This window comes from Artemia franciscana, chromosome 2 (assembly GCF_032884065.1).
Source record: "Artemia franciscana chromosome 2, ASM3288406v1, whole genome shotgun sequence".
Classification (NCBI taxonomy): Eukaryota; Metazoa; Arthropoda; class Branchiopoda; order Anostraca; family Artemiidae; genus Artemia; species Artemia franciscana.
This window is the reverse complement of record NC_088864.1, coordinates 58209186-58224258: the sequence shown is the minus strand read 5'-3', so window position 1 is coordinate 58224258 and position 15073 is coordinate 58209186. Positions and strand designations below refer to the sequence as shown.

General features: G+C 35.5%; 1 protein-coding gene across 1 annotated transcript in view; it reads left to right on the top strand.

Moving 5' to 3' along the window:
• Window positions 1–15073, top strand: part of LOC136035314 (organic cation transporter protein-like) — a 46257-nt gene that overhangs the window by 5886 nt on the left and 25298 nt on the right. The window contains exons 2-3 of the mRNA XM_065717027.1: window positions 3234–3477; window positions 8995–9098. Coding sequence (XP_065573099.1) covers window positions 3234–3477; window positions 8995–9098 — 348 coding nt within the window. The remainder of the gene's footprint in view (window positions 1–3233; window positions 3478–8994; window positions 9099–15073) is intronic.

The following is a 15073-nucleotide window of genomic DNA, read 5'->3' as shown; positions in this document are numbered from 1 at the left end:
GTATTAGCGAGGGGACAAACCCCCCTCATATACGTAATAAAAATATACGAATATAGAAGTTCGTTACGTAAGTTCATTCTTAAGTTACGTCTATTTTTTACTAATAAAAACATTCGTTAAAAATTAAAAGTTCTAGTTGCCTTTTTAAGTAACCGAAAAATTGGAGGGCAACTAGGCCTCCTCCTCCACCCCATTTTCTCAAAACGGTCTGATCAAAATTAAGAGAAAGCGATTTAGCCAAAAAAAAGAATTAATTTGCAAATTTCATTTTAATAATTTATGTGCGGAGAGCCAAATCAAACATGCATTAATTCAAAAACGTTCAGAAATTAAACAAAAGAAACTAGTTCTTTTTTATAAATAAAAAGAGTGTAATAGTATTCAGGCTCTCAAAGAGCATAGATAGAATCGTTTGGGAATGAAATAAAGTTTTATTTTTCAGGTCAACTTCAGAATCTAAAAAATTAAATTAAAAAATACTGTTTGCGTCAGGATTATAAATTGTTGAAAAAGTTTCTCCAGCATACAAATAGCTACAGATACTGTGGCTTCCTATAGGAAAAAAAAAACTCGTAAGATATACGATATTATTTTTTTCATGAAAAAGACTAGGTCAATAAAAAAAAAACGAACAGAAATTAACTTAAAAAGGTTTTCCACAAGGCATGTTTTTCAAAGAAAAGTAAAGAGCTCCATTAAGCCAAGAATGAGCAAAAATAAGCCAAATAATTTCCAAAACATAATAAATACGTAACATAATAATAAAATAATAAACGTAATAATAAAAACGTAATAAACGTAAACTCACTGTCAATAATAACGTAAAAAACATAAAAAAACAGAAATTATGATGTGAAGCCGAGTCAAACTCAAAACAAGCAAAAATTAACAGGAGTAAGGCTTATAACCCATGTGCCTTCTCAGGACAAGAACACAATTAGCGCTTTACTGAAAACAAAATATTCTTGAAATGTCTTCATCTTTCTTACTTTCATGAATTAAAAGTTATCAAAACCTTACGAAAGATATGTTAGTATATGTCAATTAAACTGACCATCCACGGTCATTTGATTTTTTGTTCTTTTTTCAGTAAAGTGCAAATTGCGTTTCTGGTCTTGAGAAGGCACAGGGGTTATCAGCCATATCCATGTTAATTTTTGCTCGTTTTGAGATTGAGTCGGCTATTTATTGTAATTTCTGTTTGTTTTGAGTTTCAATTTCCCCCGTCAATATTGCCTGAAAATTTCACCTTCACATCCCTAGCCATGGTTGTAAGTGTGGTAATAGCACTAGTATTAGAACTACTAGTAACACTAGTTGTAGAACTAGTAGCAATATGAAGATTAATAGCAATAGCGCTAGTAGCTTCAGTAGTATTAACTACTGCTAATTCTTTTGGTCAGTTCAGACCCTGGAAGTTTCAGCTTAATACAATCAGCCAGGGCTGTAATACTGCCAATATACACTTTTGCTAACCTGTCTCTTCAAAGCGTTCTTTAATTTAGTTAAACTCCCCTCTTAAAGCTTCCTAAAATTTTCACCAGAACATTCTTAGCGTTAACAGTATTTGTAATAGAAGCAGTAGACGGGATAGAAGTTGTAGCAGTAGCGTTGTAGTAGTACTAGTAGTAGCGTGCTCATATTGCCTTTTCGTGAATTGACCTTCCACTTTAAGCAATTCCCGAGATACACCCTTTCGACAGTTTGCCCGCATACATAGTGTTTTGATTTGGTTCAATTACCCTCAACCTTAACCTTACCCTAATTTATTTTCATAAATTTTCAATATACCCTCAACCTTAATAATGCTTGTATCATCGTAGTACTGGTAGCAGTAGAAACAGTAGTTGCAGTAGTAATATGCACTTGTTGGATTTTGGTCAGGTGAGGATTCCCCTGATCATGCCCTGAAAATTTCACCTTGATACGGTAAGCTGTTCCATTGATATCGCTGATACATCCTTTTGCAATTTGTATACACATAGTATTTTTTAAGTTAATTCACCTTTTCCCAACTACTCCTCACCAACACCGCTCTTAAGTCTAGAGTCTATTCACATTAGGTCTTGTGCTTCTTTTGTCTTTTATCAGCTTCACGGCAATCTTCCAAAAACTCTTCAAAAAACTCCTGTGTTCATTTCTGATTCAGCTCAATATAGCCTTCGTTCTTCACATAATACCTGCATCCCACCTACCCCTACTATTCGATCAGATTTTAGTCCACTCATTGCTTGTGAACAGGTCTAGAATTCACTACCTTCTTTAGTACAGAGATGCCACTCGTTTGGGACTTTTAAAGGATTTTTAAGGATCATTTAGTAAAGAATCAAACAGAATAGCATTTTTTTTTTGTTTGTTTGTTTTTTCCCCTGAGGAGTTGATGTCCCCTAAGTGTTGGTTCATGGTGTATGGTTGTCTTCTCTGCGCTTTCACTCCCAGGCCTCATGTATGTTCTCTTTTTCATCTTATATGTTATTTGGTTATTGTTCTCTTTTTTTGGTTGTTGCTTATATTGTATTTTTTTTGTTTCCCCCTTGTATCCCTGGCCAGGGAGCCTTTCCATTTCGTATTTATTGGTGAATAGACTCTCACTCTCTCTCTTTCTCTCTCTCTTCCTCAATACTTCCTTGAGCTCCCACTTCAATGCACTCTGGTCACCCTCCACTCACTTTTGACCCGTAAAAAGGGTACTAGAACTTTCAATTTCTAAGCGAATGAACTCCGTCCAAAGTTTCAATGACAACTCCTTCTATGCAAAGTTAACTGGCGAAAAAAATAATATATTGTGCTCATATCGTTCTTTACTTACGCATTACTATGTCCTTCCTATTGACTATCGTATTGACTGTCTATTTCTGATGCTTTTGAACAAAACCCAACTCTTGTTTTGAACATAACACATGAACAAATTTCAAGAATGGACACCAAAACTATGTGAAAAGCGTGTTTTCTATGACAATTCGTATGATTTAAGTTCAGATAAATTTATTATAAACAAGTGTCGGAAGCAAAAACGTCGAATTTATGTCTCTTGTTAAACTATAGATTCACGAATAATTAAAACTGTCGTAATTCAATTTGATTACAGCTGAAACTATCTTCTGCTAGGAAGATAGTTGGCGATAGTAGGCTCATCATAGATTGTAGGCCCATAATTTTTGCACTTAAAATAGTCTGAGTACAATAACGATTGTTGCCTAAAACATTTTTGATTAATGAAAAAAATATTTTAGGTGTCTGTTACCAGAATGCGAGTCTGCTGAGACAAATGACTCAAGAAGCATATGGACTGATGCGATCAACGAATCCTCTTATCCACTACCACTGAAAGCCGGGAAAACCTATCGATGTCTTAAATACACAAATCTGTCCCTCGTTGAGGGTTTTTGTACTTCACGTGGGGATAATAAAGATGGAGTTAAATGTAATGAATGGGTCTACGATGACTCTGTTTTGAAAATTTCGATTGTTAGTGAGGTAAGTTCCGCCTTAGTTATACTTGTCATAAAGCATTGCAGAGCGCAATAAACCTGGTAGATATTTGAAAATTTGACCTTTCAGAAGAAAACGCTCACAATTTTGCCACCCAACAATTAATAATTTTTAAGAAAGTCATTTTAAAAGTTGTTATACCTCACTTTGGTGTCTTTACAATAATATTAAAAGCAATATGAATGATAAAAAGGTTGAAAACGGAAAGGAGTTATTCAAGCATGCCCAAACCTCTACAGAAAGATTAGTATTTTAATTTTTAAAAAATTCTTTTTTTGGTTTTTAAAATATAAATTTGTGTTTAATTGAGCGAGGGCACTAGGCTTGATAGAAGCAAACACTCACAATCCCAATTTTGCCCCCCCCCCAAATTAATACTTTTCTTCATTAATAATTTCCATTTTCGAACTGCTTCCTAAAAACGAAAGTTCAAATAAATGTTTTTTTTTTTTGATTTTCTTCGTCAACTACCTTGTGAACTTGGTTAAATTGGCACCTGAAAAGCTCATATGTTGCTTTATGGTATGATGATAGTATTAAAAATAAAAAATCCAATTTTAATTAAAGATTGATTTTCATTTTTCATTTTTTAGCGGCCAATATTTTTTTTTTCAATTTTGATGGAAAGTACCACTTTTTAGTGTCATGTTCAGAATGTAGTGACTTAGAAAACTTGAAAGCACAACGTGGTCAGTGTCATCATAAAATATCTGATAGGTTGTTATGAGTAAGCAATGCAACATTTAATAGCCTTCAGAAGGCTCATAGTCAGGGAGGCAGGACCCACAGTCCTGTTTGTAGTAATTTCTGTGTGTTGTAAGTTTAATTTGGGTTTTCATTTTAATTCTTACTCATTTTGGAATTTAATTGTTGATTTATGTCAGAACCTCGGTACATTTATGTTTCATAAGACTATTTGTCAAGTATAAAGATTTTAAAATTGCGGATTTTATTCAATGTAATTGTTTTATACATTCATTTACTTTGAAATGAGGGTTTGGAATGGTTTTTGAACTAAGGTTTTGATTCAATAATAATGTATAGATAATATAGAATCTACATAAGAGAATCAACTCCGGGGAGTTAATTTTTCATTTACATGAAAAATAAATAAGAGAATAAATATATAACAGAGCAATCACTCAGCCATTTTATTTCTGACCCTTTGAACTCCTTTACTTGTGACCTTTTTTACTTGTGAGACGAGGTTATTTGCTACGTGTGGCGAGGAAAATTTGCTTGATGAATATAATATTTTTTTTTAGTGAGTTCAAAATCCATCTCAAATTCTCCCTGAAAGTTCATATTTACTACCTTAGCCGTTCTTGGAATATTTCAAATGTGCCCCTTTGACAGAAGTGATGCAAATGGTGTCTTTGATTTGTTTTAATACCGACATAAATGTTTCTTGACCGTTTAACATATTGCTCTCAACTACTTCTGAGATATTGCACATATGCCAGTTTGACATCCTGGATGCATACGGTGTCTTTTGAATTTATTCGGCATCCCAATCCCTATTTCCTGAAAGTCTCAAATTAATAATCTTAGCCATTCCCGATACATTGCAGATACCCCCTTTGGATAACTGGGTTGCCCGTCGTATCATCAAGTTCAACATCCTCCTCAACATTCTCTGACATTTTTAACTTAATAACCCTTAATTGTTCTTGAGATATTCAAGATATACCGTTTTGACAAACTGGGTGCCTATAGTGTCTCTGACTAATTTAATATGTCTGCTTAGCTGTCCCTGAAAGCAGGGATGGATCTAGAGAACAATCATGGTTGGAGAGGGGGCGATGTGACAAAGGTGCCAATAGCTGACCAAATTGACAAACATTTTTGCCCATAAATTTTGACTCAAAAAGTGCTGTTGACTCGTTAAAAAGAAGGTTGTAAATTGAAAGTCTGTTAGAGATGGGCCTACCGTTTTGTTTTGTAGCAATAATAGCAGTATGTGTCGGAGGATGAAATTTGTTGTGAAGGTTATAAGAATTTTTTCTAGGCTGGTTACGTCTCATGTGGGTGTGAAACCAGGATGTACTTTATCTCCTAAGCTATTCTCTTTGTTTGTTAATGATTTAGATAGTTTTATGAAAAGTAATGAAGCCCCTTATGTATTTTTGGGTTTGTTTAGGTTATCATGTATATTATTCGCGTATGACACAGCTCTAATGGTGGATAGTAGAGATAATCTTTAGAAGCAATTGGATATAATAAAACACTATTTAGAAAAGAAGGATTTAGAGTTGAACGCTAAGAATTCAGTAGTATTAGTGTTAAGGAGCAAAGAGGATGTTGATTCTGAGATTGATTTTAACTTTGGAGGAACAATGTTAGAGGTTAAAGAAGAAGTTGTGAATTTGAGTTTTTAGTTTAGTACTTAAGTGGGATGTCTTAGGCGTGTAGGATATTGTAATTGAAAGGATAACAGGCTGATAAATATGCTGTTGAGAAAAAATTTAGGTCAGCTAGCTGACGTGAGGATCCAGAAAAGAGTTTTCCAGACAAAAGTAGCCTCAAGTCTACATTGGGGATCTGAGGTTTGGATAGTAGTTTTAAAGCAGTTAAGCTAGAAGTTTTGAAATTTTAGGAAAAAATAATTAGGCTACCTAGAGTTTGGCTTCTTAAGTAAGCTTATTTGAAGAACTCGAAGGACGGTAGACGTGATTCATGGCCAAATTAGGTCAAGAAAATACTGGACCTTTGTGGCCTTTCGGAGATTTGGAATGAAGGAAAAGGCACAATGGGTGAAAATGTCAGTATGGAACGCAAGAAACCTAAATAACCAAGAAATCCAAAAGTGGCAAGCTCATAAGGACCAATATATGTCTTTGAGGTTTTACTCCCAACCTAAAGAGTGTTGAGGGGACGAGGTTTATTTTAAATTTGGGTTGAACAAAGAGGATTTGAAGAATTTGTTGTTGGTAAGAGGGGATAGTTTGAATTTAGGTGAGAGAAGAAAATCTTTGGGAAAGTTTAGTCTGGAGGCTTGCCCCTATTTTTGGCCTATGTGTGGATGCATGAATGAGAATTTATTTTATTTTATACCCGAGTGTGAAGAGTTGTTTGAGTTACGGAATGAACGTTTGGGACAAATGTTTTGGAGTGAATGCTGGTTAATTGAGCGGATGGCTGAGAGGAACGAATTTGCTATTAAACAGTTATATGAGTTTCTTCGTTTAGGGATTAAGCCTAGGGAATCATGTCTGAAGAGACAGTGGTTTTTAGGATTTAAATTTTATTGTGATTAGTGCTTGTCGGTTAAGATGTTGAACCAAGGTGTGTCTTTTGTTGTCTTTTTGTTGTTGTTTATTTTTCTTTTTTTGATTTATATTACGTAAAAGGACAAGAATAGTGAGGTGTCAATAAGGAGAGAGTATGAATCGACCAAATTTTCACCCTTAGGTTAATAATTGAGAAGCACCTGAGTCATCAATCCCCTTTAATCCTCAATTTTACCGACTATAAGTGAACTTTTGAACAGCCGATAGAAGGGCTTTAGAGGAGATCCTCTCAGTGTATGGTATTTCCTTGTATGTGTTGTTGTATCCGTGCATTTGTTGTTGTATCCTTGTTTGGTATCCTTGCATGTATTGTTGTATCCTTGTATGGTATATCATTGTATGTTTTGTTGTATCCTTGTATGGTATATCCTTGTATGTGTTCCTGTATCCTTGTATGTGTTGTTGTGTCCTTGTTTGGTATCCTTGGATGCGTTGTTGTATCCTTGTATGGTATATCTTTGTATATGTTGTTGTATCCTTGTTTAGTATCCTTGTATGTGTTGTTGTATCCTTGTCTGGTATCGTTGCATGTGTAGTTGTATTCTTGTTTGATATCCTTGTGTGTAATGTTGTTTCCTTGTTTGGAATCCTTGTATGTGTTGTTGTATCCTTGTATGGTATATCCTCGTATGTGCTGTTTTATCCTTGTATGTGTTGTTGTATCTTTGTTTGGTATCCTTGTTTGTGTTTTAGTAACCGATTAAGTAAATAAAAAAAAATTTGTTCAACTAAAACTATTGAGCAACGTTAAAACTTAAAACAAATAAAGACTATTCTGTATTTCAGGGGGACAGTCTCTTCTTCAACCCTGGTTCTTAACGCTAAAGTCTTAAAGCTCTTAGAAAATAGTTCTCATTCAAAATCAACGGTCCTTGTGTTTGAATAGTCTTTCTGAAAGAAGCTGGACAAAAAGACACAGTTTAGCGTATAGAGCAGGAGTTAAGGGAGGGGCAGTCCCCTAATATAACATAATAATTTCTGTTTATTTTAAACATTAATGTTGTTCCTTAATATCAATTGAAGTTCTTTTTAAATTAAATTTCTGACTGTTGTTCAGTTCACACCAGGAAGTGTTCTTGTCCTCCCCCCGTGTAAAATTTCCCCTGGAAAATTTTTACCGAGATTTTTCTCCCCGCAGAAAATTCATTGTCATGGAGAATCATTCCCTGTCCCCTCCCTCGCTGAAAATTTCCCCCCAAAATGTCAGCACATTACCCAATAGCAGATACTAAATATGAACAATATAGGCAAAATTTCGTAACATACAGCCCTTTCCCCGGGGACTATGGAGGCGGATGTCATCACTAATGCCATAGTTATTGAAGCTTTCAACTATGCTAAATAAATTTACTATCTTAAAATTTGGTTCAAATATCTTTGAGGAAAAATGAGCTTGGGAGGGGGCTCATTACACTCCAACATTTTTGGTCACTCAAACAGGCACAAGAACTTTTGATTTCCGTTAGAATTAGCCCTTCCTCGATTGTTTTAGCTACTATTTTGAATAACTGTAGATAAAATACTAAGCTGAACGAAAAATATGGTTCAATCCCAATTCACAGGGCAAGGCCCGTATCCAAAGGGAGGGTTAGGGGGTTTGAACCTCCCCCCGAAATGTTTACCCGCCCGACTCGCAAAAACGTAACAAGAATGAAATAAGCAAATTTTGATACGTTTTTAGTTTGTTTTTGTAAACTCCCCAAATATACTTTTGTACGCCCCCCCCCAAAAAAAAGAAACCCCCGATAGGACTCTGTCATATTATACTACCCGTCATTATGATAGATATGACGGTAGGTCGTAGTATACAGATGAAGGATGATAGGTCACATAAATGGAAGTTTTTTGTCATCTATCCGGGGCCAAACCAAAAGCAAATCATCCCAAATAATCACAAATATGTTTTTATTTGATGGATTAAATAAAAAAAAGCAAGTTTTTTTTACTGTAAGTAAGGAGCGACATCAAAACTTAAAACGAACAGAAATTATACCGTATATGAAAGGGGTTGTCTCCTCATCAACGCCCCACTCTTTACGCTAAAGTTTGACTCTTTCTCACAGCTCCACTTTTTAAATGGATAAAAAATCTAATTATTAAAAATAATTTATAATTATAAGAAAACACTAACTGTTTTAATAAAAATTTAAAACAATATTATTGAACAGTTATTTTTTAATTTTTTTAAGTTATTTGTTAATTTATCTTTTAGTTTAACCTTGTCTGTGAAAAAGCCTGGATTGAGCCTGTTTTAGCATCTGCATACATGATTGGTATGGTTTTTGGATCGATTTCATTTGGAGCAATTGCAGACAAGTAAGTTTAATTTGACGAATATGGGCTTTTCGTTCAAATCATATGAGATAAAAAACGAAAATCTACTTTAAGTGAAAAAAATTGAAATTAAACCTTAGAATATATTGCATTTACCCAATGTGTAATGAACCAACTCCTTCAACTCAACTTTATACACTAACCTTCAAGCTGGTTTTTCCTGAAAGCATTAAAGACTTCAATGAATATAGTAACTTTGTACTTTCAAGTACTTCATTTGCTAATTACTGTTCAAATTATATGGATTGAAAAAAGTGGGTAGTACCCTCTCACTGCTTTTTATGACACACATATTCCTCCATCACTTTGACACACATATCCAACCATTCCCATGACATTCCTATCCCACGATTCTCATGATATCCCTATTTTTCCATTCCGACGGCAGCCAGCAGGTGTATGTTACGTAATAAGGAATGTTTCTTCGAGATGCATGCGTTAATTAAGTAATATGGAGGGTTTACTTTGGTTGTTATGTAATAGTGAATGTTTTCTACAAGGTGGAGGTATCTCTTACGTAACAGGGAATGTTTACTTTGGTTGTTAGGTAATAGGGTTTAATCATTACGTTATAGTTTCTTTGAGTGTTTAAAAAACCCTAAGGGGTCGCCAAATCAGAATTTCTTTGGTTCTTACGGAATAGTTTGTTTGATTCTTAAAAAATCCTTTAGGGCCCCCATCAAATTATGATTTTTTTGATTGTTCTTTTAAAAACCTTTAGGGCCTCGCCAAATCAAGATTTCTCTGGTTGTTACGTAATAGGAAATGTTTTCTAAAAGATACATCTGTCTTTTACGTAAGAGGAAATATTTACTTCGGTTGTTATGCAATAGGGTTTGATTGTTACGCCAAAGTTTCTTCGGGTTCTTAAAAAACCTTCAGGGCCCCGTCAAATCAGGATTTTTTTGGCTGTTATGTAATAGGGCGGGTTTTTTAAGAGATCCATGTGTTAATTACGTAATGGTGAATGTTTACTTTGATTGTTATGCAATAGGATTTGATTGTTACTTGAAAATTTCTTTGAGTGTTTAAAAAACCTTCAGAACCCCACCAAATCAAGATTCCTTGGTTGTTCTTTAAAAAACATTCATGATCCCTGCCAAATCAGGACTTTGGGTTCAGGATTTTGGTTTAAAAACCTACGAGGGCCAGGAAAAAACCTTCAGAGGGCCACCTCAAGTAAAGGCATACTCCCAACTCTTAATCACCCAATAGTTCCATGCTTTACAGCCATTTCGTGTCTGAAAACAAAAAGTTTTACCGCCATTTTCTATGCTCAGAACCGTTATAGAGACTAGATGTATATTGATTTGCCTAAGAAAAAAGGCTTGTTGGTAAACGTAGTGTACTGTAAGTTTCATAAACGAAACTGTTCCTAAGATATTGTTGAAAACGCCCTTTTGACAGCCTGCATAGGGATAGCAGGTTTCCATTCGTACAACAGAAACATTCTCGGAAAATTTCACCTATACACCTTTATAGTATGCGGATTTCGAACTAGCCTGAAGATACTGTGAGTATACAACTTAATGCTGCTTCTACGGTTACTGAAACTAACGAAACTAATGCATTAAGTAGAAACTTTTAGGAAAAAGTTCTTTTAAATGTTTTTACTATAATAACTTTAAGAATTCAAAAATTAATTTAAGTTTTAAGGAATAAATATCACCATATTGATATTAAATTGACAATGCACAATCATTTGAATTTTTTCAGTAAAATACTAACTCTCTACCTTTTTAAAAACTCATTTTGTGGAAATGCTTTTTAATGAATTACTCTAAATACGAGGGAAGCTACGGCTCTCTAAGATCTCCGCTCATTGCGCTAAACTTTAACTTCTGCTTTCAAGAAAAGAGAACATATTTTCAAACCTGTTTCGTTTATCAAAGCGCTTCTCGAATAAATGAAAGTTCACTTGAGTGCATCTTAGTATATTTGTTTTTATGATACTTGGTATCTACCAAGTGACATATAGCGATCGCACATTCTGTTGGTTTGTCGGTCTGTCGGTCTATCGGTCCCAGTTTTGCTAGTTTAGGCACTTCCAGGTAAGCTAGGACGATGCAATTTGGCAGGCGTATCAGGAGCCACACCACATTAAATTAGAAATTGTTGTTTCTCCGATTCGACCATCTGGGGGGAGTTGGGGGATGGTTAAATCGGGAAAATAGAAAAAATGAGGTATTTCTAACATATGAGGTATTTCTAATTCTGAAAAATTAGAAAAAACCAGGTATTTTTAACTTACGTAGGAGTGATCGGATCTTAATGAAATTTCATATTTAGAAGGACCTCGTAACTCAGGTCTCATATTTTAAATCCCGACCGGATCCAGAGTCATTGGGGGGGGGGAGTTGGGGGAGTCGGAAATCTTGGAAAACCCTTAAAGCGGAGAGATAATGATGAAAATTGGTGGGGAAAAAAACAAGTCCAAGATACGTGACTGACATTACCAGACCGGATCCGCTCCGGATCCTGTGACATGTAGAGGAGTGGGGGGACCTAAAATCTTGGAAAACGCTTAGAGTGGAGGGATCGGGATGAAACTTGGTGGTAAAAATAAGCAGAAGTTCTAGATACGTGATTGACATAATCGGAACGGATCTGCTCTATTTGGGAGAGTTGGGGGGAGGGGAGGGTTATTTCTGAAAATTAGAAAAAATGAGGTATTTTTAACTTACGAAGGAGTGATCGGATCTTAATGAAATTTCATATTCAGATGTACCTTGTAACTCTGATCTCTTATCTTAAATCCCAACTGGATCCAACGTCATTGGGGGATTGGGGGGGGGGACTGGAAAACTTGTAAAATACTTAAAGCGGAGAGATCAGGATGAAACTTGGTGGGAAGAATAAAACATTTCCAAGATACGTGACTGAAATAATCGGAACGGATCCACTCTCTTTGGTGGAGCTGGGGGGGGGGGTAATACGGAAAAATTAGAAAAAATGAGGTATTTGTAACTTACGAACGGGTGATCAGATCTTAATGAAATTCGATATTTAGTAGGGTCTTGTGCTTTAGAGCTCTTATTTAAAATCCCAATCAATGACATTGACATTGGGGGGGGGGAGTCACATCCGGTGGTCATATCCGGTAAAATTGGGGGGAGTTGGAGGGGGAAACCGGAATTCTTGGAAAACTTGAAAATTGAGGTTTCTTTATCTTACGAATGGGTGATCGGATCTTAATAAAACTTGATATATAGAAGGATCTTATGTCTCAGATGCTCCATTTTCAATTCGAATCGGATCTGGGACATAGGGAATTGGAGGGGAAAACAGAAATCTTGGAGAACGCTTAGAGTGGAGAGATCGGGATGAAACTTGATGGAAAGAATAAGCACAAGTTATAAATACGTGACTGACATAATTGGAACGCATCCGTTCTCTTTGAAGAGCTGGAGGTGATGATTTGGAAAAATTAGAAAAATTGAAGTATTTTTAACTTAAGAACGGATGACCGGATCTTAATGAAATTTAATATTTAGAAAGAACTCATTTCTCATAGCTCTTTTTCGAATCCCAACCAGATCTGTCAACATTGGGGGAATTGGAGGGGGACACCAGAAATCTTGGAAAACGCTTAGAATGGAGAGATCGGGATGAAACTTGGTGGGTAGAATAAGCAAATGTCGTAGATACATGATTGACGTAAACGTACTGGATCCGCTCTCTTTAGGAGATTTAGGGGGTGGGGTTCACTGCTTCGGTGAGTTTGGTGCTTCTGGACGTGCCAGGACGAAGAAAATCGGTAGGCGTGTCAGGGAGATGCACAAATTGACTTGATAAAGTCGTTCTTCCCGATTAGACCATCTGGGGAGCTAAAGGGAGAAGAAAAATTAGAAAAAGATGAGTAAAAAATTTACGAGTGGGTGATCAGATCTTAATGAATTTTGATAGTTAGAAGCAACCTCGTGACTCAGAGCTCTTATTTTAAATCCTGACCGGCATTAAGCCTCTGATTTTCCTTTTAAATCAATCTATTGATTTTTACCATTTTGCTAGAACTCATACCATATGAGCTCTTGGCTATTGGCTCTTCCGGCCTCGTCACAAGTGCCATTTGAGCTCTTAGCTCTTGTTCTATATAGGGTTTTAGAAAGTATTAAATAAGAAAACAAAATTTTAACTGAAATAAAGGAGCGAAATTAAAACTTAAAACGAATAGATATTACTCCGTATATGAAAGGGCTTTTCCCTCCTCAACGCCTCGCTCTTTACGCTAAAGTTTAACACTTTCTCTCAAATATGCTTTTGAAAACTGTAAAAACTTTAGCGTAAAGAGCGGGGCCTTGAGGAGGGAACAGCCCCTTTCATATACGGAGTAATTCCTGTTCATTTTAAGTTTTAGTTTTGCTCCTTACTTTCAGTTAAAAAAAACTTTTTTCTATTTAATTTTTGAATGTTTTTGAATTAATGCGTGTTTTGATTTTGGCTCTCCGCACATGAATAATTTAAAGGAAATTGGCAATATGGCATAGTAGTTTATTTTTTGGCTAAATGGCTTTCTCATAGTTTTGATCGGCCGATTTTGAGAAAAAAAGGAGCGGGGGAGTAGGCCTAGTTACTCTCTAATTGTTTGGTTATTAAAAAAGGCAACTATAGCTTTTAATTTTTTACGAACGTTTTTATTAGTAAAAATATACGTAACTTACGAATTAGCTTACGTAACGAGCTTCTATGTTCGTTTGCTTTTATTACGTATATGAGGGGGTGCACCCCCTCGTCACTATCTCCCTCTTTACGCTGAAGCTTAAATTTTGTCCAAATTCCTTAAAAATTACCCCTGAATCACAAAGGCCGTATAATAAATAGTTCAAATTTATAAATTACTTTACCGTAAAGAGCAAGGTATTAGGAGGAGGTGAACCAATCATATGCGTAATAATTTCTGTTCGTTTTAAGTTTTAATGCTGCTCCTTACTTTCAGTTAAAAAACTTTTCATATTTATTTTTTTATTGTTTTTTAGAAAAATGCGAAAAAATCCTGCGCCTCCTTCATGGAAATTTTTTTCATAATGTCAAATTCCTCCATGGAGAGTTCCCCCGCATAAACCCTCCCCTCAACCCTTCTCCACCCAACCAACAAAGTCCCCCTGAAAGCGTGTGTACATTTTTCAATAACCATTTCAACATGCAAACACTGGTCAAAGTTTATAACATGCAGCCCCTCCCATGGGGACTGTGGGGGAGTAAGTCGTCCCCAAAGACATAGTTATTAGGTTTTTCAACTATGCTGAATAAAATAGCTATCTCAGAATTTTGATTGGGTTACTTTGGGAAAAAATGAGCGTGGGAGGGGGCCTAGGTGCCCTCCAATTTTGTGGTCACTTAAAAAGGGCATACAACTTTTAATTTTTGTTAGAATGAGCCTTCTCGCAACATTCCACTGTGTTGATATGATCACCCCTGGAAATAAAAACAACAACAAAAAAAAAAAAAACAGAAAAACAAATAAACACGCATCCGTGACCTATCTTGTGGTAAAAAATACAAATTTCCATATTTTTGTAGATAAGAGCTTGAAACTTCTACTGTAGGGTTCTCTGATACGCTAAATCTGATGGTGTGACTTCCGTTAAGATTCCATAACTTTTATGGGGTGTTTCCCCTATTTTCTAAAAATATATATTTAAAATCAGCATTAAGATTCGATTCGTTGATGTAACTATTGTTATAGAAATTCCAATTTTTAGAGTTTTGGTTACTATTGAGCGAGGTCGCTCCTTACAATAGTTCGTTACCACGAACTGTTTGACAGAAGTAACAACAGTGAGACAAAAAGCAAGTTTTTCATTTTACACTCAAATATTCCCGCAGAAAGGAAAGCTGCTGCTCTTGTATTGTTTTGAACCCATTATCCAAATATTTTTCAAATAAATGTGTTTGGGTTTAAATTGCCTCCTCCTCTCCATATTAATCTGAGAAACTTAATATGTAGTTGAAAATTC